This window comes from Asterias rubens, chromosome 8, assembly GCF_902459465.1.
Source record: "Asterias rubens chromosome 8, eAstRub1.3, whole genome shotgun sequence".
Classification (NCBI taxonomy): domain Eukaryota; kingdom Metazoa; phylum Echinodermata; class Asteroidea; order Forcipulatida; family Asteriidae; genus Asterias; species Asterias rubens.
In genome coordinates, this window is record NC_047069.1 from 8,793,672 (window position 1) to 8,818,544 (window position 24,873).

The 24,873-nt window shown below is 37.5% G+C and overlaps 3 protein-coding genes across 5 annotated transcripts; 2 read left to right on the forward strand and 1 right to left on the reverse strand.

Moving 5' to 3' along the window:
* Positions 1-1,079: 1,079 nt before the first annotated feature.
* Positions 1,080-5,051, reverse strand: LOC117293566 (plexin-C1-like). Its single transcript, XM_033775926.1, has 4 exons — positions 4,983-5,051; positions 2,391-2,540; positions 1,629-1,775; positions 1,080-1,160 (listed from the first exon to the last, which is right to left on the reverse strand). The coding sequence occupies exons 1-4, from the start codon at positions 5,049-5,051 to the stop codon at positions 1,080-1,082; spliced, it is 447 nt and encodes a 148-aa protein (XP_033631817.1).
* A 156-nt stretch (positions 5,052-5,207) lies between these two features.
* LOC117293660 (E3 ubiquitin-protein ligase RNF14-like) lies at positions 5,208-13,882 on the forward strand. Of its 3 annotated transcripts, none has more exons than XM_033776050.1 (7): positions 5,208-5,298; positions 6,240-6,448; positions 7,260-7,414; positions 8,141-8,716; positions 9,449-9,677; positions 10,451-10,623; positions 11,628-13,882. In XM_033776050.1, exons 2-7 carry the CDS (start codon positions 6,268-6,270, stop codon positions 11,847-11,849), a joined length of 1,536 nt encoding a protein of 511 aa, XP_033631941.1. In that variant the 5' UTR covers positions 5,208-5,298; positions 6,240-6,267; the 3' UTR covers positions 11,850-13,882. The 3 variants fall into 3 exon arrangements, with proteins under 3 accessions (XP_033631941.1, XP_033631940.1, XP_033631942.1); XM_033776049.1 differs by lacking the exon at positions 5,208-5,298 and adding an exon at positions 5,541-5,652; XM_033776051.1 differs by lacking the exon at positions 5,208-5,298 and having other exon boundaries at positions 6,367-6,448; positions 7,268-7,414.
* An 8,180-nt stretch (positions 13,883-22,062) lies between these two features.
* Positions 22,063-23,055, forward strand: LOC117293568 (octopamine receptor 1-like). The gene has a single exon (XM_033775927.1). It carries the CDS (start codon positions 22,063-22,065, stop codon positions 23,053-23,055), a length of 993 nt encoding a protein of 330 aa, XP_033631818.1.
* The last annotated feature ends 1,818 nt before the right edge of the window (positions 23,056-24,873 follow it).

Here is a 24,873-nt window from a genome sequence, read left to right on the forward strand (position 1 = left end):
ACCCAAAAAATCAAAGAGTAAGTTATATTAATTTATTGGCAATACACCAGTAAACGATCGGCTACTCTGTGAATGGGTCAGCAAGTGTGAGTCAGTGTCTGTGAGTCAACATGTAAAAGTCAGCAAGTGTGAGTCAATGAGTTGGTCAGAGAGTGTCTTTCAGTGAATTTATTTTTCCCAAATTAACGCTATTCTTCTTTTAGGGCATGGGTCGTCAAGTGCACCAAAGGGGTTTTCTTGTCAGTAATTTTGACATGGTCTTCATCTCTGGCATGAGAAAGGGTGATAAAAATAAAAGATATCCATCGTGTTTGATAAGGCATTACATGTACACAGGTTTGCTAGAACTCACAAAATAGTACAGACAGTGTTGTCATGTTTTGTGAATCTACATACCCCCTACAACCTCACAAACCCCCCCCACCCAAATTTTACTTTCTTAATTAATAAGCCATTTGCGAGTTAGATTTGAATAATGTCTGGTGTAATGACTTGCTTAGTCACAATGTACTGCTTACATTTGATTTCCTTCGACTAAAGACACATTTGCTATGTCAAATGGTTCGGGGCAAGCGTTTGAATAGCGACCTCCAGATGGGCAAACCCGGGTACCATTGGGCCATGTCGTAGCAACCTAATGTGTATGTATGCCAGGATTTAGTGTTCAACTAAAAAAGGCCAGCATGTCTCACACGTACTCTTCAGTCTCCTGACAATGGCTTGAGCACTCTAGTCCAAATGTTGGACCAATTAAGATTATCAGAACAAGTAAACACTAGTCAATTCTGAAGCCTACTCTGCGGCAGTAAAATTAGCAGAACAAGTTCTCAATCAATCTGACCAGCAAAGTTGACATAATATACATGGTGTTACCACAAGCCGAATATACATTGATACCTCGCCTTGCATTGCCTCAAATCCCATAAAAGATTTAAATGAAGAATCAAAATATTCATCCCCAAAATAGTAAAAATCTGATCCACTTCAATGTGACACTAAAATTAATATACGGTAACAAAAAAATTGTTTCTTACCTGGAGAGTCGCAAACAGTTCCTTGTCAAGTCCTTTTAAGGACACTCAAGGCATGTTATAGATACCTTCTGCGTAGCTCTGGTTTTCAAGGTATTTCTTAAACAATAGCTTCTTCAAGTCAGAGTCCTAAAAGAAAGAAAATCAAACAACCACATCTTCTGAAACTCACCATTTAACTCCCTAAACTAAGTGTCATAGAATGTAATGCACAAAGGACTGCCAACTTCAAAAGGGCTTAAAGAACCATCTTACTGGAGTCTCCCTAAGCCGGCCCTTCGTTACTCGTCAAAATGCTGACTTCATGAGTTTCACAGAATGCCTGACATAAACATAACAAAAAGTCATAGGATTAACTCCATACCAACCAAACACCCCCATCCCAACCCAGATTGTTCGTACAAACAGAATCTTTACCGTCGATATTCTTCATGAGGGACTGAAACTAACAGCACAAATTGCTGAGCAGTGACTCCCATATTAAACTCCCCTTACCCAAACCCACATGGGTCATACAATGAACATAGATTGCCTTTAACAACGACTAACTAATACTAAACTCCCCCTACCCCTTCCCAGACTACACACAATCCTTACCTTGCCGAGTTTCTGATCGCTAGCTTCGTGAGCATCATAGAAAGCCTGAGCAGTGACTTCAATACTGGCCTCCACAGGGCAAGAAGGTCTAATATCAAAAATGAAATCCGGACGACAGATGGCAGCGGACCAGAACGCAGCAGCTAACTGAAAAATAAATTATTGTAAAAGGAAGTTTGTTACCCTAAAAATCAAAGGGTAAGTTCTATTAATTTATTGGCATTATACCAACATGAAACAGCTCCAGTAAACGACCAGCTACTCTGTCAGACTCTGTCAGTGGTAGATTCAGTGAGCATCCGTTAATGAGTTTGAGTCAGCAACCATGAATGGGTCAGGGAGTGTCTGTCAGCAAGTGTGAGTCATCGTCTGTGAGTCAACATGTAAGAGTCAGCGAGTCAATGAGTTGGTCCAGAGAGTGTCTTTCAGTGAATTCAAGTCATCGTGATGAGTCACATACCTGTCAAGTAGCAAAGTCAGAAATAGGGACATTAGCTTGATCTGTGTCTATAGGCACCCACACCCACAGCCTGTGAGTATGTACATGTACAACACAAATCATTTGTGTGAAATGGGCACTGCTTCTCGTAACAAAATATTTTAATGTATTCAGGCATTTGTAACATCCAGAAAATTAAGATCATGGCACTAAGTTATATGGTCAGTTTCGTTAGCAAATTCACATCAAATTTTTAATATTACTTAATTTTCAGAATTAGTGACTGTCCCTATTTTTGACATTGTCAGTGAGAGTGAATAAACATCACCTGTTTCTTTTTCAGACATTGATGCATGCCCCAGAGTCTGCAATATCATTTCTGACTGACTATCAAAGAAGTCGAACAGATACTTGACAGCACGAGGAGCTTGGTCTGCGTTGAGGATGGACTCAAACATGTGATCAATGTACTTCTGGATGGTGGCAAAAGAAGAAACAAATAGTTCGGGGAAATTCCACCGGTACTAACAATACAATGACTACAGTTAAAAAATAATGGTTTCTGGCAAATCTGTTTAAAATAAAACAAAAAAGTAATCATAAAAACAACAATAATAACTTCAACCCCCATTTCCAACCCGAGTTCGATGATATAGACAAATTTGCCACAACGCTGAATAATAACAGGAATAAGCAGTTCTTATATAGAACACATTACAAAATATTGTTTTTAAGCACTTCTGTGATTAAAAAGATGGGGTTTAAATTTAGATATAAGTTGTTGTAAAATCGAATGTCAATGTGGCTTCTAAAGGTTTACTTTTTGACCAATGTTCAAATGTGAGATCTTGATGTTGATCATAAAACAATTAAATTGTTGGAATTGTTGCTAAAAAACAACAATCCCTACAATTTTGGATACTAGGTTTTTGACAATCATTGCCCATTTATAAATACCTCAGACAGTTTTGCTATTCCTATTTGTGGAGAGCGCCTCACGTGGGCGTGTATAAACCTTTGTTAATGACCAGTAAAAAGTGTTGAAACATGGGCGTGACACGCGGGCTTGCACCTGTGCTTATAAATAACACAGTTTCTTCATTCCTATTGGTCGAGAGCAACGGCCGGGACAGTTGTGCCACATCACGCAATACGCGCGACGCAAACAGCATTCCCTTATAAGGAGTTGTTCACCGGAGGGCCTTACATTTCATAGCTGGAGGGGTGTTGTATTGAAAGTAATCATTGAACAATTATAACTTTTGCATTTATTTTACTTTTGTCAAAAAGCGTTGATGTTTTTTGACCGAAAAGGTATTTATGGATGAATGGGAATCAAAGTGTGTTGAATCGGTTTTCAACTAGTGGTTTAAACCCGCCGAGGCCTGGTTCTTGATAACTTACCTCGACTTCGTCTCAGTAAAATTATCAAGAACCAGGACTCGTTGGGCTTAAACCACTAGTTGAAAACCTCTTCACCACATATTGATTCCCTTTAACTATAGCTCCATGCTTACATCATGGAGGAATAAATTAGGAATAATTTATTCCTCCATGCTTACATGCACCAGCACACGAACTCATGCAGACATGCTCTACTGTGAGAGTACTGTATCGTAGCGTCATGACCATGTTGACCAAGAAATGCACTGGTTAAAAGCAAAATGGTCTGTGTCTGTATGCTACTGTGAAAACTCCATTTGGTGGATATCCAACAGATATATAGCATAGAGTAAAGACAGAGAGGTCATAATCATATCGTAGCGTCATACGTTATCGACCCTCATATGTTTTCGGTCCCCAACTTTGATTCACATTTACCGCGAGATTGTGCAAGCTGCACCGGTGACAGAAGCTATGCAGTTTACTCACGGTCTGTATTTTCATCAGGCTTAATCATGCTGAGAATAAAGTTTCCTGTTGTTGGTTATGCTCAAACATTTATAAAATGATTGATTTGTGGTAACAATCACTAGTGCATTGTTATGCCAACATTCAATTGAGTCAAAGAAACATCATCCAACCTCGAAAGTTCAAAACAAAATTACTATCTGCTAGATTGAGTTTCATTCTGGTTTAGTCAGTAGATGGATCACGTGAGGTGGTTACTATTTGGGATTCTATGGTGTGCAAATGTGGGGAAAATATTAAAATATTTTAAGTGAAAATGAAAAAAAAAAAATTATTTTTATTTACTGCATACTGTGATAAATTATGATAAGCGTAATAAATATTAAGTCTACATTAAAGAGAAAATATCATAGATTGGTTTCTTATCTCCTGAAATCAAACATTACTGGTCTGAAATGGGGGAAAACGGACTGTTATGAAGTGTGTGTGCTTCAAGGGGGGTGGGGTGATTTACTTTCATGCCTTATGGTACATGTATCTCTGGATTCTAATATATAGTAGCCATATATAATGCCTTGGGACAAAAAAGTAATTAAATTTGTTAAGTAGTAATTGAATAATATTTTTGATTTATTTTGCACGCCATACTAGCTTCTGAATATTCAATAAAATACCAATCAATGAAAGGTGTGAAAACATATGACGTTGCTCCAATGTCGTGCATGCATAAGCACTGTTAATGGCGGACTGTCTCTCGCAACGTAAAACCAAAACTTTAAAAATTTCAACACACCATGAAGTGTAAGTGTTATTGTTAAAAAATTGGATAGATGATTTGAAAGAAAAAAAATTAGTTTTTGATTGTGAACAGTTTTCCTGTTATTCTACTGAAAACACATGACACCAGGATATCATCCATGGACCACCCACCACCATCCATAGTCAAAATCATCCGACGTACAAGGACCAAAATGGCCAAAATAAATTGGAAAAAAATACCAAAGATATAACTGAAGTAAATAAAAGATAAGACCACACTTTGGTCTTGGGTTTAATAATCTTACCGGGCAATACCATGGGCAACACAAAGCTTTCTGACTCTTTCGACACACACCAGACCGACCATAAGCCATTTTGAGGTGGTTGACACATTACTGCATGCTGCACTAAATTTTTCTATATGCAGCAACAACAGTGCTTGTGTGTCAATCAAAACTTCCGCAAAAAATAAATAAATACCGCCCTCTCTAGACGTTCAGAGTAAATAATTATCGTACAGTGACCTTTTCATCAGCTGGAATGGCGATCTAACGATTTCTAGTTTTTTATTCGGAACTGCGACGAAACTAGAACTCCAGCTTTGGCTACGTCAACATGTTGGTGAGTACGAAAAGCGTTCGTTCTTAATTTGACCGTACCCTATTTCTACCTCCATGATTTGGCGACTGATTCAGCAGCCTATAATATAAGCCGTAGTTTCGAAAAGGATCTTATAAGTTATAAAACGTTGATTGCATTTCGTTGTGTAATCCGTGCATCCTTCCATCCATGGTCACGGTGTAAAATGGTGTAAACGATCCCGTACGTGTAAACTGTGTTGATCCATTACATGGAGGTAGAAATGTTGATCATTCCTGTGATTGTGAACGTGTGACTGAAAAGTCAAAATTAAGTGATAATGATATTGATAGGAGCTGTTCCATCAAGTCAAGAACTAAATATTATCGTAATAAGGTAAGTGATCAGTGATTATACAAATGTTGCACGCTGTGACAAGGTCCACATACAGCAATTCGTACACCGGAACAAAACCCATGGACCCTCGTCACATGGTCACATTATGCAACCATTGTTTTGTTATACCTTTGTAACAATCAACAGTATTATTTCTCTTCTCAAAGTTCTGTTATTGTCGAGTGTCAACTTCAAATATTGTTAAGACGAAGAATGCATAGCTAACGGTGAGAACGATCCAGGTATTGTACAACATACACGGGTAAACAAAAAGGCATGTACCATGGCTAAGGATGCGCGCTACACCTAGCCACCAGGGGATATGCATTTTTGTATCACATCACGTTATTGGTTCTCGACAATTTGTTACCGAGGTACATGTTTCACAAACTTGAGTGTATCTATCCATACACAGCTGGTTGGTGCGCTGTGTAGTTCAACTAAATTTGTTATCATATCTCATCCGGAGGTCAACGTTAATGACCTTATGAATGGCACAAAAAGGAAGTATGAACTTTGCTTAAATCCAATCATATACTGTACTGTATGAAATAAACTTTTCCACTTGATAAAACAAATCATTTCAGAACTAAGAAGTGTTCAGTCAGTCTAAAGATGAGTAATGCTGATGGGGAGGCCCAAGCTGACGAGATAACGGCACTGGCCAGCATCTTTGAGGAGAGGATATTCGTTGCTGATGATAACAATGGCGGACAATTCTCGGCATACTTGGAGTTGCCCAAGGAGTTTTTCATCAAACTAGAGGGACCTCACATACAACAAGCCAATAAATATGGTACATTTTGAAGATGCAATGTCCGAATATTACTCAAAAAACAAAGACTGGGTTAATCCCGGGCTTGCACTCTTGCAATAAGAGTTTCAAAATTAAACCTAGTGTTTTATTTTCATTCTCAAAATATCATTCCTATCCACTATAGGAAAAACACTCTATTATAATAAATCAATATTATATCTCCTAATGAGTCTGCTTACATGAACATTGTAATCACTCTCTACTCTACAGAATAACTATTTCATGATGATTTGTTGGTGCAATACTCTGTAATTTACAGCAAAATGCAACCCAGGGACTAAACCAATGTATTGGTAGTTTGTTGTCAAATGTTGTTTGTGGAGCGGAAACATTATGTGTTATTTGACACCTCAATTTCTGGATGTTTTGTTTTGTTTGAATTGGACTGACCGTCACCTCATATAATCTTAAGGTTTGCGGTAACACCATGTTATGATAAAATGAACTGTTGGTTTCATATTTTTAACAGATTTGAAACCAGCGGATCTTTTCAGAACCACCCCACACTCATTTAGAGATTATATATTAATTAATTAATTAATTAATTAATTAACATTTATTTCATCGTTGCCCATTCATCTTACAGTACATAGATTAACATTACATTCAGTTACACAATAACATGTTTATGGTAAAGTAGGCTATTACAATGTATACGCAATATAAATAATAGATTAACAACAATTTTATATGTTGTTACCGCAGACCTTAATATCATATTTCCATGCAAAGTTTCAAAATCCTACTTGTATAATCTTCATAACAACATTCCATTTATCTGTTTTATTAGGAATCAAGTTGTTGGAAGATTCCGACGGGCATGCTACCCTTTTGAGAATAAGCTACCTGCCGCCTATAGTGCTCAACTTTCAGTATCTATCTGACTACCCCTCACACTCTGCTCCAGCTTTCACTATCTCATGCAAGTGGCTCAGTGTTGCTAAGGTTAGCATGGTGTGCTGTGGCGAAGCGAATAAGAACGCTGGACTCAAGCTCTGTTGTTTGTGATCAGCAGAGTGTTGGTTCGAGTCTCGATCCCGAGACTTGTTTCCTTAACCATTATTACTGCGTCCTTCGGATGGGACGTAAAGCCAACGGTCCTGTGTGTTGTGTAATGCACATAAAAGTGCACAGTGCACTTATTGTAAAGAGAAGGGGTTCGCCCCGGTGTTCCTGGTCTGACCGGCAGCAGATTGCACCACAGCATCATGTAGAGCAAAATACATACATGGTGTTATAAAGGACTACATGTAGGTCTCCTACTTCAAAGTCGTAGCTCCACATACCTTGCAGGACAAAATACTGAGTGCTTTGATACACCCCTAGAGATGTGATAGAATACTACACATAAGAATCTAGTACAGTATTATTCAGTTTTTGAAAGTCTTTCTTCAGTCTTTATCCGACATCTGTGACAAATTTGTAAGGAAATGAGCTTGTGGTGGGAAATCAGAAAATATATTTGAAAACAGTTTCTTGTGTCACAATTACATTAAAAGCTTGATAAATCACTTCTGCGATTCAGCCATCAACATCCCCAAAACAACTGTGCTGAAGGAAAAACATTGATTATTATATATTATTATTTACGAGATGTTCATTATGTACGAGATGTTCATCAATCCAATATGCGTTTTTTTTTCTCCTTCATTTGTTTGCCCAATTTCACAGCTATCTCAGCTTTGTTCTCATCTGGATCAACTCTGGGAGGAAAACCACAGTGAGGCTGGGGAGGTTATCATCTTTCAATGGGTACAGTTTCTCGTAGACGAAAGTCTTCAGCTGCTGAATGTACAATCCCCGCTTTCCCTAGACTTTCACAAGGTGTTGCGATCAAACTCATTGGAAGTTGCAGAGGAGGGTTCCATTGATAACAGCACAGTGCAGCATGCAGCCAATGCTTTTCATGAACCAGTCAAGAGAGCTGTCCTCGCTGAAAATGAGACAGATGTTAGCATCTTAGATACACGTGCCATTCAAGATATTGGCTGTGCAAACCTACTCCTCAGGACATTGATTGAGCACGACAGGGCTGAGCGGCAGAGAGTATTCAATACATCTTTCTACAATTGCCAGGTTTGCTTCAGCGATAAAACTGGCTCGGACTGCATGGATTTTCAAGGATGCAGCCATGTTTACTGCAAGGAGTGTATGAGAGAATATTTTCAAGTGCAAATCGGAGAGGGTAATGTGAAGGGTTTGAACTGTCCAGAAACAAAGTGTAACTCTCCTGCATTGCCATCACAGGTAAACACAATCAACAAAAACAAAATTAAATTCTTTATCCCTGATGCAAAAATTAACATCCATTGAATTGTTTGCAGTACCAGCTGCTAAGAGTTCGAACTGCCTCTAGCCACCGAGCTATCTCGGTGCAATGGTCTGTTGATAAGACATCTGCTCATTATAGCAATGCAAAGGTCGTGGATTGGAATCCAACCCAAGTGTTTTGCCTGTTGATTTTGTTCACAGAACTCGAGGTAAAGTACTGGGGGACTGCATTTATAAACATCGGTGTAAGGGTAAAAACCAAGTTATATTCTTTATCCCCAATGCAAAATTCTTCCAAATTTAACATGTATTAATATTAACAAAGACAAACATATTGAATGTTTAACAAACATTGTTTGTGTTTTTTTAAAGTCAGTTATGTGTAGTGGCAAAACTATTTTTTGTTTTTGCAGAATGAACTTCAAGAGCCCATGCTGATAAGTTGTACGACAAAAAAATGAGAGTCAATTTTATATCTAAATGGTAGTTTTTCTGGCATAAGCCTGAACAAAAATATCTTACACTCCTGTTAAAAAAAATTACTCAAAAGCTTGCTCTACATAATCTTTTCTTTTGGGTACCTTTCTGTTGCAGACATTTGCTGCATTCTTTCAATGGAGGTATAATAATTATTATTGAGTGATGCCCCTTAAAATAAATTTGAACAGGATTATAGTTGTTAATATTATGTGCTATTCCTTTCATTAGGTGCGAGAACTTGTTGGCAAGGAACTCTTTGCAACTTATGACCGTCTGTTGCTTCAGAGAACTTTGGAATGCATGGATGATATCGTCTACTGCCCTCGTGTGTCATGTCAATGTCCAGTAATGAAAGAAAAAGACTCAACCATTTGTGTATGCACTGCTTGTGCCTTTCCATTCTGTGTTAAGTGTAGGATGGCGTACCATGGGATATCACCATGCAGATTAAAAAAAGGTAATTTTAGTTTTTAGTTTAAGTTCGAACAATGCACATACACCCCCCCCCCCCCCCTAGATCAAATGTTACACTGAACAGCAAGCTGGCCCAAGTTTAGTGATTTTAGTGTCAGTCCATGATAAACAAGTGCGGTGTTCTGTGGTTTTTCAACTGTAGCTTGGGGAAGAATTTATGTTGACTTAATTTTGATTTAAGTTTTATAATTATCTTTATATTTTGTTAATGTTGAGAATCAAAAAGTACCCATAAAGACAGATGAAATCAATCTTATCTCACAATTCTTAGTGTTTGTTCACATTAAAACAGTTTTATATGCATGTTATAAATTTCAGGCATATCACAAAACATACACAAAATATCCAAATTTTGAAACAATTTCAAAGAGTTTTTCTTCTTCTTTTCTCTTTCTGATTCCAGTAAATACTTTGAGCTACCAGCCTTGTCAGATTATCTGAAACAGACTAGTAAATGGCATAACCAGATTGCTGAAAAGGGGTTTGTTCATGAACAATTCAGACAGAACTATGGTGTTAATTGGCCAGACATGCCCCCTAGAGAGACATTGGTGCTCCCCTCGTGCCCCCTAACATTTTACCACAATCTTAGTTTCAGCATGGAGGAATTCCTCCATGGTTTCAGGCAGCCTTTTTGTTTTTGTTGCGTTATGGCAGGTCAACACAATACATACTTGATTTTTTCCAACAAGTAATCATTTATATTATTGTTATCTTCAATTGATCCCTGAGGTTTTGTCTAAAACTTTGTTACAGATGAGATTTTGAAGCTTCGTAAGGAGTTTGAGGAAGGTGATGAAGAGACGAGGGCCAGACTTGAACAGCGTTTTGGAAGACGTGTTTTCCGAGATGTTCTTGAGGAATTTGAAAGTCAACGATGGATGGACAAAAACAGTAAAGAGTGTCCAAAGTGCCACACAAACATTGAGGTATTGTTTCTACACTCAATAACTGATTACTTAGCTTATTCCTGGAATAATACAGAATCCTTTACTCACAACTAGGATTTTGTCTCAACTGACATGGCTGTAAATTTTTAACTCAAAGGGAGACCGGTGATTTGAAATTTAAAATCTTGCCCAATAGCCAGAGGCAGTCTTAGACAACGCATTTTCAACACAGGCCAATATTAACTACAATACAAGTTTTTGTGGTGATCAGTTTGGACTTGATGTTCTGAAAATGAAGAGCAAACAATAGGAGACTTTCCAACGCTAGGCGGCAGCAGACATACCGGGTAAATTTCCATTGTTTACGTAGTTCTGAACATGCGCATAGTTCTGAGAACAATGGATTTACCCGGTAAGTCTGCTGCCCTCTATCGTCCCAGAAAGTCTCCCATTGTGTATATTGAAATAAATGATTCTTATCACTTCCATTGGTTTTACAATTGTGAAATGGCAGACATGTTTATAAGTAATCAGGAATAAGTAGTTCTTATAGTGCATTTTACAGTAACCTATCATTGCCCTTTTTATAACATTTGTTTAATCTTTCTCGGCTCTTTGGGGAGTATACAGCCATGGGCTGCTGTGAGGCTCTCTAGTGACTTTTCAAACTCAATATAAACTTCTACCCTCGCAGGTACCCATTTGTTCCCCTGGGTGAGAACAAAACATTATACTTGCGCTAAAGATGAAAACCAAACTGATCTACCCACCACCTTCACTTTGAACAAATGTTCAAACCAATTCCACTTACTAAATACATTTTATGATTTGTTTTGACCGTAATGTGTATAATAAGTAGGGTAGATGGCTTTAGCTTTCGATCCAAAACCAAAACTTCTTTTGAGGCATAAACGAGTACAAACAAATACATAAACACAATTTATATTTTTTATCCCGATGCAAAATCTATTAAATACATTTTGGCAACAGGTGTTTATTTTAACAAAGTAAAGTTTTTTTGGTTTTTTTTTCTCTTTTTACAGAAGATTGATGGCTGCAATAAGATGGCTTGTTCTCAATGTCGCTCATTCTTCTGTTGGATTTGTCTGAAGATTTTGTCCCACGCTATCCCATATAAACACTTCAATGACCCAAAGAGCAAGTGCTTTAACCAGCTCTTTACTGGAACAGTGCCTAATGCAAATAGGGATTTTGACGATGAGTATGAGGATGTTAATGATGTGGATGAATGGTTTCTTGTCTGATACTTCAATATAAATAATTTTGAAAAATACATAATGACGTGTGTACTCAAATCTTATGTTTTTAAATGAACTTAGGGTTGAATAAACCGAAACTGACGAAATTCAGGATTTGAACTTGCATCCTCCAGATTAATGTGCTAGTGCTCTACCAACTGAGCCATTCAGTCGTAAGATTGGCCCCGTTTATTTTTGTTTCAATATATCTTTGTCTGGGGGTGCCAGTCAGAATACAACCTGTAAATGCTGATGGTGCACCAGCACGTTAATTCCGAGTTTGCAGGTTCTAATATCGCTCTAGTCATTTTGTCTTTGTGTAGGGCAAAATTAGTTAGATTTAACCTTGTTGAACCTGCAATTTATGCAGGTACAACAAGGTTAAATCTAATTGGTTTTGGGTTTGGTATGAGTTACTTTGCAGTAATAGAGTGAGAACCAAGTGTGAGTGTCTCACATTGAGCCAATGCAGGATCACCCAAAAAAATCTTAAAATGTGGTCTAGTTGTACTGATATTTGTATTTAATGATATTGGCTTCTTATTTGGCACTCAAATCCATCACCCATCGATACCAACGCCCTCCAATGTTACCCCTGGCCACTGGTTAATTTATTTCATTCCATCTCGGCTCCCTTGGAGCTAATTTAATCACAAAAGCCATCTCACATACCCATTAGTACTCCTGTTTACAGAGAGGGGCACAAACTCATTACTGGGATTGGTGGTTTAGGTAGGGGCACCACTTGACCTAAGCAAAGCATGCAATCGAGTAGTTTTTGTAAAGATAAACCTTCAATTGGAATGAATGAATGGGACTAATTTACACTAAATTAAATACAGCATGTAGGCCAACTGGTCCTCATTGAAAAAAAAAAACTGAATTATCCTGGACTTCTCATTTAGCTTCTATTCAAACTAGATGCTTTATTGTTAAAAACAGGATAGAGTTTGGACTATTACTTTAATCGTGCCATGGTTTCAACAAAAACATAACATGCCTTAGAAATTTGTATTTTTGCTTTTCAATAATTTTGGGAATCGTAAAGAAAATTAAGAAAGAAGAAAAAACAAGAGACACACACGACCGAATAATGCCTTCAAAAATTTGCTTTTTGGGTTTTGTGATTTAACACCTGATTGTATTTTTGTTTTTGAATATTTGGTTTGTAACAACACAATTTATTCAGCCCTTGATACTCGGTTATTGAAAGTAATATTTAACTTGTAATATTTCCATTACAAGTAAAGCAAATGTAGTAGCAGCTTGTGTAAATACAAATGGAATAAAGCTGAATAATTTGAATTTTGTTACATGAAAAATGTGTTTCAAAGGAAGAATTTATCTTGAATAGACATGTAATATTTTTATGTTCCCGTATTTTCTTACAGTGTGAAACAAAAATATTTAGAAATTTAAATCAACTGTTATTTATCAATATAAAAAAAATTGACATTAACACACATTTACGGTTATATTTAATTAACATTTTAACTAAAAAATTTACTTTAAGTTTAATGTAAGCAACATTCAGTAACACAAATTAAATATATAAAGGTTCCATGGTAATAATGTTCATAATATATGAATATTACTTGTAAGCGGTTCTGGATAACTGCTTTCGTGGGTTTTATATGATCGCTTTGTTGGTGGAGAGGTATGTGCATTAAATTGTTTTCTATGAATTATAATGTCTGCAGTTTTATTGTTTTTATGTGAAATTTATTGCACACTTGAGTTTACTTAACATGAAAAGTTCACTTCAATAACGTCAAGTCAACATTAACCAAATAAAGGGGAATTTGTTAAAAGTGTTTTTATATACCTGTTCTTCTTATAATTATGTTATCAATTTAACATTGTGACACGTTACAGCTATTCACATCAGAATGTCTACACAACGTTGATGTTTCTGTTTTAAAGGCAAGGTGACCACTCTTACAGCAGGCAATGCAACATTACTTGGTCTAGAATTACAGCAGCTTTCGATATTATAAAGCATGTTGAGAATCACTTCACTTAAAAGTAATGTGGTTATGGAAAAAAGATCATGACTTATCCCCCAAAATTTAAACATAAGAAGCGTTACTGACAGTAACCTTTCTCAGATTGATTCCATTAATGGACCATTCTTCGTGCATGGCGGAATATTCGGCGGTATCAATGGGTGGGTTCGATAACCTTCCCTGGGTCGACCCCGCAGTGCTCACTCGGGTGCCACAAGAGCTAATCGAACGATCACACACGCCCTCTCGTGGTGATGGCATGCACCTCAGGTCACCCCAAGTGACCCACTCCACAATCAGGGCACTGAACCCGGGTGAGCCCCGTAAAAGCTATTCGAACGTACCGGGGCAGGACCCGGGTTGACCCAGGGAAGCTAAACGAACGCACCCTATGTGACGCAATCATCTTTTGAAATAAATGTTCACATTTTATATTAATTTGGACTGAAACAATCGAACTGTTCTGAAAACCAAAGGATTTCTCTCCCTTTAACTCGAATAAAATAAAGTGTTAGATTGATAAATAATACTTTTTACGTGTACAGTTTACTTGCGTTCAGGCTTGCATTACATCATACAGCAAGGACCAGAATGATGCACATAAAATTATTATAATACGATTTAATGAACGCTTGGATGACAAATTCAATATAGCTCATCTTCTACAGCATTAGTCTTCAATTAGTTTTATTTCCATCAAGGGATATTTTTGTGCTACCGTGATATATCTGCGTCCCCTGGGGGGACGGGGATAGATCAAGACAAAAAAGAATGAACCACGGCTTATATAGGCGTCACTGCTAGGGATAGAGTATTTCAATCAAGACATGCACGTTAATTAAAGTTCAGATTATATGTGGGAGCAATACACATGATGTGTATTTTTCAAGACTCACTCGATTGTTTGTGTTGGGTTTTGTTCTTGTTAATTTCAGTTTTTGAGTTGGGGGTGACAAGGGTTCTTAAAGAGCCAATAAAGGATGATCTCAATAGTCAACTATTACCTTTTTATGGCCAAATGGACATCGCAGATACCGGTTAATAACCATTTTACTCAAAATTTGCTTTTAGTAAAAAATAACTCGAGTCAAAAGTGCACCCGGCCACGCGGCTTTTTCAGCCGAGAGTCAAAAACGGATTATCTATTATAATGACCCTGGACGCCAGTGACGATTTTCCCCTATTGGTTTTGAACACAGTTCCCCAGCTTTGGCATTTCCACACCAAATAGCCGCCCTGACGTCACGATTCCTTTGTCACGCGGGTTTGTTTGACCCCACGTTTTTAAGAAATTTGGCTTGGAGCGTTCTGGAGAAAACCCATTTTTACCATGTTTTAACGTGAGGTAAGAGAGTCGTTATATTTTTTATGTTTCCTGGATGGACTGCAGCTGTTAGAAAACTGTAATATCTATATATTTGAGATCATCCTTTATTGGCTGTTTAAATCCCCGTTACGATTAGGCTGCATGTATTAATTGCTTGTATCAGAAATACTGCAGCATACACCACAACATTACAAGTATCCAAGACTTTTAATTTTGGGGGTTCAAGACTTACTTTGAATAGAAAAAACACCTGCAGGCTGTTCAGGTTAAAATTGTAACATTTACCTCTTAACCGTTTTTACAAGAACAGAAGTGTTCATCAGTCAAAATACGTTTAACATGTTCAAGAACAATTTGAACAAAACTGCCATGACGTTTAAATGTCAAGTAAGGTCTTTGTTTATAACGGAACGGGAATATAAACAAATACACTGAAATGTGACTTTGCCAAAACCTGGCGCAACACTGAGATGGAAGGATAATGAAGCGACATGAGGCGCCGGAGGCCGATTGGTTAAAGTGGGAACCAAACTACATTAAGACTTCATCGTGAGGGGATTTATTGTTTAAGTGCCTCACACCGGAAACCTGTTTTTCTTATGCTTGTGTCTGGATTACCTTTCTTTCTCAATTAATGAAGTAGACGTTATTTATCTCAGGACGGTGTGCAGACGCATTGCAACACGGCAAATATACATACAGGTACATGGTTGTTTTCTTAAAAGCATGGATGCGACATGGGGGAAAAAACAACCTTGGTGAAACTAGATCTTGGAGGACTGTTGTTCTCTGCTCTTGATTTCTGATCGAGGTTGAAACTAGGAACGAGAAAATGTTTTCTTTTCAGACAGAATTGTTTTTGTATAGTTATGGCAAATTCCATTCAGAAAAGGGTCCCCGTTCAATAAGGGAATGTATACGAACACAATGCAGTGCCTATCCTTCTCAGAAAACAGCGCAGTTAGAAAATTAATAACCATTTTTGCAGAACTTGCTACTGAGAAACATGACCTCGTGAGTCAAAATGTGATCAAGGAAGAGAAATTGAATTGGTAGTTGACATGCCAAATGGAATAGACGTTATTCTGACACTAACCAATGACATTTCACATTTCCAACGAGGTAAACTTGACTGCCGTCCTTGAATGGCTGTTACCGCGAATGGGTGACACTTTTTTTGTTTTAGAGAAACACTTACATTTGCAGATCAATTAAAGGAGAGTCTCTTTCGAAGACAATTAAATTGTTAGCCAATGCTGAAATGAAGTCAAGTAGACGGTCAATTATTATAGAAGGTAATAACGATTTCAATTTGGCTGATAGCAGCAGATCGATTTAAAGGAAAAGTACCTTTGGTCTTTGGAACTGTTCGACTGTAGCGATCTTACAATGTACACATTAGTGTACAGAAAAAAACGTGCAAGTTTAATTTATGATGTGCACGCTTGTCTGAAGAACGCAGGAAGAATAATCACTATAAGAAACAAAACAATCTGATATACGTTACTGCATTAACAGATTCATACTTTGGGGATAAAACTTACTATTTTACCATATTACTTTGAAGTGAATTGTGTCTCGATGATGTTGTACTATATATATAAAGCTGCTGTTGTAGGCTTTATCATCATAAACAAAAGTGTTGTTATTGCCATCAACTACATGTACTTTAAGAGTGGTTACCAAACGGATACCTTCCCTTGAAGGTATGTTTTGTATAATTGGTGTGATTTCAGTCCCCAGTTTTAAAATAACCCGTAGTATTTAACATGTTAATTTGAAAGCCTACACTTTTCATATTTGTTGTTTTAATAACACTTTTCGCGAACGTATGCGTCCAGTTCCTTTGTTTTCGATCTGGGCCTAAGGTGTTTTGGGTTTGTTTTAATTTTGTGTGGTGGTGACGGTGTCCTTGTATAATTGACATAGCTGTCTAAATCCGCTTGAGGAGTTCAAGGCTGTACTTGATTTTCAATAGACCCTTCCCATGAAATATGTAAATTGCACCTAGCGCGTGCGCACTAACGTTTTGGTTGGCAAAATGAGGGAACTGCAAAATGTTTTGCACACTGGTAATGGGTGCGTGACGCAGACGCGATAGCGCGCCTGCTTAGTGCACAACTCTATGGCGTTTGCCAACCAACAGGGTCTGTACGCACGCATGCATGAATGTAATTAGCATTTCATCGGAAGGGTCCATTCTATATACGAGGAGTGTACAGAAATCCCCATCAAAACAGTAACCTAAAAACCTCAATGATTCGTTGACAATTTATGGATTGGGAAAGAGGGTTTTTCATACCTTTAAACAATAGCGGGTTGGTTGCCATTATCCATTAATGTCCGATGAACGATGTTTTCGTCTCAAAAACTTCCGGTCAGCCCGCGGTTAGCAAACGATTTGTATTCGTAAAAACACTTTTCATGCACTCAAATATGCTTCGAAGCGCTCGTGGCAGATTTTGACACAGATACACATGAATTGTAAAGCGACATATAAATGGTTGCAACGTTACATAAGTAAAGTACCGTCCCTAAAACTACTGAGCTAAAATCTAAAGATCTTCTAATTATTTACTTCGGTTTTACACAATTCAAAACAATTTTACGGCACAACAAACTGTGAGTGTACGGAAATCCACACCAACATATCAACATATTTATAGACAATGATTTGGATACAACTTGGTTGGTTGATGTGTTCTTTGACAGTTTAAGTATTGGTAACAAAGGTTCTTTTCCAAAGACCAAATGATATCATGCCTTTAAACAAAAATGGGGTTCCATTATCCATTAAAGCCATTTCGGTACAGAAAAAAAAAAGTTCACAGATTTACAAATAATTTACAGGGTTTACAGAAGGTAATGGTAACAGACTTCTCTTGAAATATTGTTCCATGAAATGCTTTACTTTTTGAGAAAACATTAAAACAATATAAATTCTCGTTAGCGAGAATTACGGATTTATTTTAAACACATGTCATGACACGGCGAAACGCGCGGAAACAAGAATGGGTTTTCCCGTTATTTTCTCCCGATTCCGATGACCGATTGAACCTAAATTTTCACAGGTTTGTTATTTTATATATTAGTTGTGATACACGAAGTGTGGGACTTGGACAATACTGCTTACCGAAAGTGTATAACGGCTTTAAATGGGCTAAAATGGCATGAACGATATTTCCGTCTCAGTCTCATTCCGCGCTTAGCCCGCGGTCACCAAACGATTTTTACTCGTATAAAATAAATACAATTTCCAACCAAGCCTAATGCTTCGAAGCGCCATGGGCAGATTTTCAAACATTAAACATTGATTCTAAAGCAACATAAACCAAGTGGAGGCAAAGTAACATTACCATTTTACCCTAACTAAACTAAACTAAAGATTTTCCACCTATTAGCCTACTTCATCCCGTCTGATTACACAAGTCAAAAAGAAATTGCAGCAACATTTTTTAACCATATAATATTCGAGACAAGTCAATTAATTTGTTTCGTTATTATAGGTTTTCTCGGTCAATTTCGGTAAAGGAGCAGCCAATTTAACCACCGAAGCTATTAGTTTTTCGCGCGAAATCGAATGCTACTGAAAAGGGTCATTCGATTTCGTTTTGTGATTAGTCAAATTTAATGTTGCGTCATTCGATTTAACAAAATAATCTTTCAATTTAACAATTCATCAAAGCAGCATTCAAATTCGCAGACGCTTCTTGAGGCGTGTGTGTCACGAAAAAGAATGACGATACGCTAAATTTATCTTACTGCTAAAGGAATTTGACTCGACTCAAAACGAAATTGAATGGCCGATTTCTGAATTTGAAACGCAGTAACAACTGGACAGGCAAAACAGCTTTAATTCGAACGCATGGAAATGAAATTGGCTGCTTATTTGCCGAATTTGACCGAGAAAACCTATATTACCATGAGAAATTATGCGGGAGGCTTGAATCTCCCGTGTGGTCCACGAGGGGGAAATATCTCTCCAACCTACGATTTTTACCCGTGTTTTGTCAATAGTTTTAAAAGGAGAAATGTCACAAACAACTCACCAAATACTATTGTCGGTGATGCCTGCGTTTGGTGGTCTCCCAACTGTTATATCAGCTTTTCAATGTCCTTGTGATTGGCTTCCTGTGATTGGGAAGACAATTTTTACAATGAGGAATGTCACAAACAAACACCAAATGGATTCATGTGTGTGAGAATACAATTAACTGATAATTATAACAGCAGCAAGCATTTGCGGATATTTTTCTTACAAATTAAAGGGACACATTGACTTGGATCGGTCGAGTTGGTCTTTGAAAAGCATTTTTAACAGTTTTTAGCAAAATGCAGATGATTAGAAAGATATTTTAAAAGTAGAATCAGTATCACTCCGTGCATGATTTTCCTTTTACCTCGTCGACTAACACAGTCGGCCATTTGACTCCCATAAATGGCCGACCGTGTAAGTTCGCAAAGTGAATAGAAAACCACGCAATTCCGAGGCAAATTTGTGTGGATCAATGTATTCTACATTTAGATCATCTTACTGACCATATGCATTTTATAACCACCTGTTACAAACGCTTTCCAACGACCAACTCGACCTATCCAAGGCAACGTGTTCCTTTAATTGACAAGTCAAATATCTATGAGTTTAATATTTGAGCATGCTAGCCTACTTTATAAATCAGTTTCATGTGTAGGCCTAATTGAATAAAATTGTGTGTTTTCGCAACAATCCTTTTTCTGCGCTTCCGTTTCGCAGAGATGCAATCAATAAATAAAAACATGCAGAAAAAGAAAACAAAGCCCTGAAACATGGCACAAATGAATTTCAAAATTCAGACGGTTAGTCGCATTTAATCATTTTTTAATTAGTTCTTATTTTTATATAATTTCAAAGGTTTTTGTTCTGGGTATTGAGATGCTTTATAACAGAAAGGGAAAATTACGATGATTGAATAAATTAGGCTGTTGCTCCAACGCAATAGATGCAAAGGAAAGGTTTCATATAAACTATATTCATTGTTTTTGTGTCCTTTGCAACGAAGATAAACGCAGAACAAAACATAACGGTGCCAGTACAATAAGTTATTAAGACGTTACATAACATCCGTGTACTATTTTACTTTACAATTAAGCTGCTTCTGCAAATAGCGCCTACACTTTGTATATAGCAATTACGCGGTAGTAACTAAATTACTTAGCTAATTTATTTGGCCCTTCAGTTTACAGGACAACGAAGACACAAATTTCAATCAATTTACACTTATAACTGTGACAAAGACGATTAGACTTTATATTTTCTATTGGTCAAGTTGTCTCACGGGACGGGGTGCTCCGGTTAAAATAAACTAGGAGCAACACAAAGGACCATGGCCTCCGTGGCCTCCGTGTTATTCCTGGTCCCAATTTCATAGAGCTGCTTAGCACAAAAAATTGCTTAGCATGAAATTTCTTCCAGCGGTAAAAACAGGATTACCTACCAAATTTTCATTTGTTGCATATTGCTTGTTAAAGGTATTCAGCTGTTGTTTGCTTATCGTGAAAATCACGTGGAAATTTGGTTGGTAATCCTGTTTTTTTTTCAAGGCAAAAAATGTCGTGCTGAGCAAATGTTTTTTGCTTAGCAGCTCTATGAAATTGGGCCCAGGTCTGGTGCTGTCCTACAAAGTTAAGAATCGGTTTTATTAATACCAATCATCGCATTCAACTGAACCTTTTCGCGAAATATCCTCATCAGACGAACAAAACCTTGAGAACTTTTAGTTCCAGCTGAGCCTTCTGAGCCTAATGTATACAAATCAAGTCACCAGCATTTTGTTTTGTAAAATGATTGTTTAGTTGTCTGATAGGCCCGATATTTACCCAACTCAAGCAAGACTGGCATTACATGCTACAAAAAAGGCTGATTTCAAAGTAATTTAACACGGCGTCCAAATATACAATTTAAAAATCCCATTAAAGACACTGGACACTATTGGTAATTGTCCAAGACTAGTCTTCACAGTAGGTGTATAAATATCTCAACATACGCATAAAATAAAAAACCTGTGAAAATTTGAGCACAATCGGCTGTCGAAGTTGCGAGATATTAATGAAAGAAAAAACACCCTTGTCGCACCATGGTCACACGAAGTTTTGTGCTCGAAATCAAATTCGTGGAAAATTACTTCCTTCTCGAAAACTACGCAACTTCAGAGGGAACTGTTTCTCACAATGTTTTATATACTGTACCCATTACTCGTAATCAAGAAAGATTTCATGGTAATAATTATTTTGAGTAATTACCAATGGTGTCCACTGCCTTTAACAGAGACTTTGCTTTTGTATGTATATAATAGTATCCCTATCATTAGGTTACAACTGGTGGAAAAATTGAAAGAAGCTAATTTCAACTGATAACTATAGTCAGATGTGGTATCAATATCCAACCCTAAAAAGGAAGGGCATCCATAAATCAACAGCATTTACTTTGTATATAGACGTCCAAGACACAGTAATAATAAGTATGGGTGTTAAAAAAAAAACATTTACTGCTCCATTAGTACTATCTATTTATTCAATTATTCATGCATTGTTAAACTCAGCAGTAATCAATCGGCCGACTGTAACAATTGGTTATTTAAACGTTTGGGCACTTTGCTCATTACAGTTAGAGAAGTTACATTATGCATAAATTGGCGACGGGGGCGTTGGTAAACGGTCACTGGCAGGCAAGGTATTGGCGTTGTTGCGCAGGCATCCACCAATACGTTTTTGTAACTTTGGAAACACACACGTACAAATTGCGGTTGCTCTTTAGACGTTCAGCAGATGGTAAAGGATCTTCGATGTGGAGCTAAACTCACACGCACTGACCAGAGAAAACGAAAACATTTCTTCATTCAGCTCCAGCATGGATGGGTCATTTTCTAACGAAACCGACCCTTCATCAGGTGGCGTTATTATCCGGTCCACAATCATGGCTCTCATTTTGACATTTGCTACTGTCGGTAATGCATTAGTACTACTCGCACTAGCAAACTTCCGTGTGATAAGGAGCAAAACTACAGTTTTCATCGCTAATTTGGCATTGGCAGATTTTGCTGTTGGTTTGACGGGCATGCCGTTCATACTCGGCTCTTCAATTAGTGGGAGATGGATTGCCGGTGATGTTTTCTGTAGCATTAACGGCGCTTCAAATGTTATCTTCTGTGTGGCAAGTATGCTGACCTTAGCTGGTATAGCTCTCGATCGTTACTTTGCAATCGTGCACCCATTCCGCTATCTGGAACTTATGTCCATGCAACGAATTTCTATGGTTCTTCTATGGATTTGGCTAGAACCAATAACTTTGGCCATCCTGCCAATTGCAACCCCTTGGTCTCGATACAAATATTTCTCAAACGAGTATATCTGTACGACTGACTGGGGTTACAGTGCCAGTTTCTCTTGCACTGTGTTCGCATTGGGTTTCTTTGTACCCCTAGCGGTGATGTGTTTTTGCTACTACAAGATTTTAAAAGTTGCGAGGCAGCAGTCGAGGAAGATCTGTGCGACAGAAACCATTGTGTCCGGCGTTGAGGCAACTTTGGCTGCAAGACGAGCCCGCCAATTCAAGCGAGACGCGAGGGCGGCCTTTCTGCTCCTTATCCTCATCGCCAACTTCTTGTTCTGCTGGCTGCCTCATTTTGTTGGCATCCTTTGCCTCGTTTTCACTAACAATGAGTGCATTTTCTCAGACACATTTTTCACCACAACAACGTGGCTTGCCATGGCAAACTCTGGAATGAATCCCGTTATGTATGGTTTGTTCGACAGAAGACTTCGGCAGGCCGTATGGCTGATTCTGCGGTGCAAGATTCACGAAAGACTGGATGATCCAAATACTTCGCAGGGCGACCGATAGTCAGAAAGCTATTCTAGGAAAACGGGACATGCAATGATTGCACGTCCCGTAGGTAACCACAATTCAAAGCTTCCAAGTACTGGAACCGTTGTTTTTTTCTTGTTCTCTTCTTGTTAAACTACTTTTAGCTAAATAGAAATGTGCACTGTAAAGCCCTTTTCAAACGACAGCAACTTGAGCATGGTTGTGAGATTTTAAAGCTTGCACTTTGTGTAAAAAGACAATAATTTGTTGACTGTCTATAAGGTCCCCAGTAAAATCTCATTTGCAGTCATATAAGCAAATTGTTGTCCTTTCACTCGAGGTGCAAAATTTATGTAGATATCCATCCCTGTAAGCACTTTGATATTTCGTTTACACGATTAAGTTAACGCGTCCTGATACGACAGCAAAGGGGCATTGTGATAATTATTTTATCTATTAAAACGTTTAATCAAATTCTATGTCTTCTTAATGGTATAAATCACTGACACACATTATTAACACGTTGGCCTATAGAACTAAACGTTTATTGTACAAAATAAATAGGCTTCATGGATGTGCCCCCCCCCCCCACCACCAAGAATTTGTGTTCTTCTTTATTTTGATGTTGATGTATCAATAAGTAATTGTCAAAATATTCACACACACAAAAACGGGACAAAAACGGGATAAATATGGAGGGCAATTTAATATTGTGTATTATTGAAAACTATTTGACTCTTGGCCGATGTATTTTTTGGCCGATTTCGATGATACCTTGCCTCGCTCTTCAGGCTTTGAATGTAATTTGATATTGTGATTTTAGTTGTCTTAGGAACCTAACTCTAAGACAATAAATAAACCAATTTACATGTACTGACCATTTATGTAAAATTGGAAAAGAAAGATAGCACATTAGCAGGCATCTCACATTCTCAAGGCACAAGGAAGTAATCTGTAGAGAAAATATATTCTATAGGTTAGACTACTTTCCTCACAGGTCATTCTTAGAGCAGTCTCTAAAATCTTGCCAGGTTTTAAATCTGATCATTTTATGATCTCACTCTTGATATAATGAAGAAAAGAAGGAAATGCTCATAGAAAAACTTTTTTTTTTTTAAGAATTTAAAGGCAGTGGACACTATTGGTAATTACTCAAAATAATTATCCTCATAAAACCTTTCTTGATAACGAGTAATGAGGAGAGGTTGATAGTATAAAACATTGTGAAAAACAGCTCCCTCTGAAGTGGCGTAGTTTTCGAGAAAGGAGTAATTTTCCACGAATTTGATTTCGAGACCTCAAGTTTAGAATTTGAGGTCTCGAAATCAAGCATCAGAAAGCAAACAACTTCGTATGACAAGGGTGTTTTTTATCTTTCATTATTATCTCGCAACTTCGACGACCGATTGAGCTCAAATTTTCACAGGTTTGTTATTTTATGCATATGTTGAGATACACCAACTGTGAAGACTAGTCTTTGACAATTACCAATAGTGTCTTCTGTCTTTAATGAGAACCATGTCAAAATGTTTTCTTAAAGGCACTGGGCACTTTGGGTTTTTTTTGTCAAAGACCAAAATTCTCACTTGGTGTATCCCAACATAGGCATAAAATAACAAACCTGTGACAATTTGGGCTCAATTGATCATGGAATTTTCAAGAGAACAACGAAAGAAAAATACCCTTGTTACATTACTTTGTGTGCTTTTAGATGCATGATAATCAAAGGCTTCGCGAAGTATTTCATTATTTGAGTGAGAAATTACATCTTTCTGTGAACAACGTTACCTCAGAGGGAGCCTTTTATCACACTGTTTAGTCAACAGTTCTCCATTGCTCGTTTCAAAGTAAGTT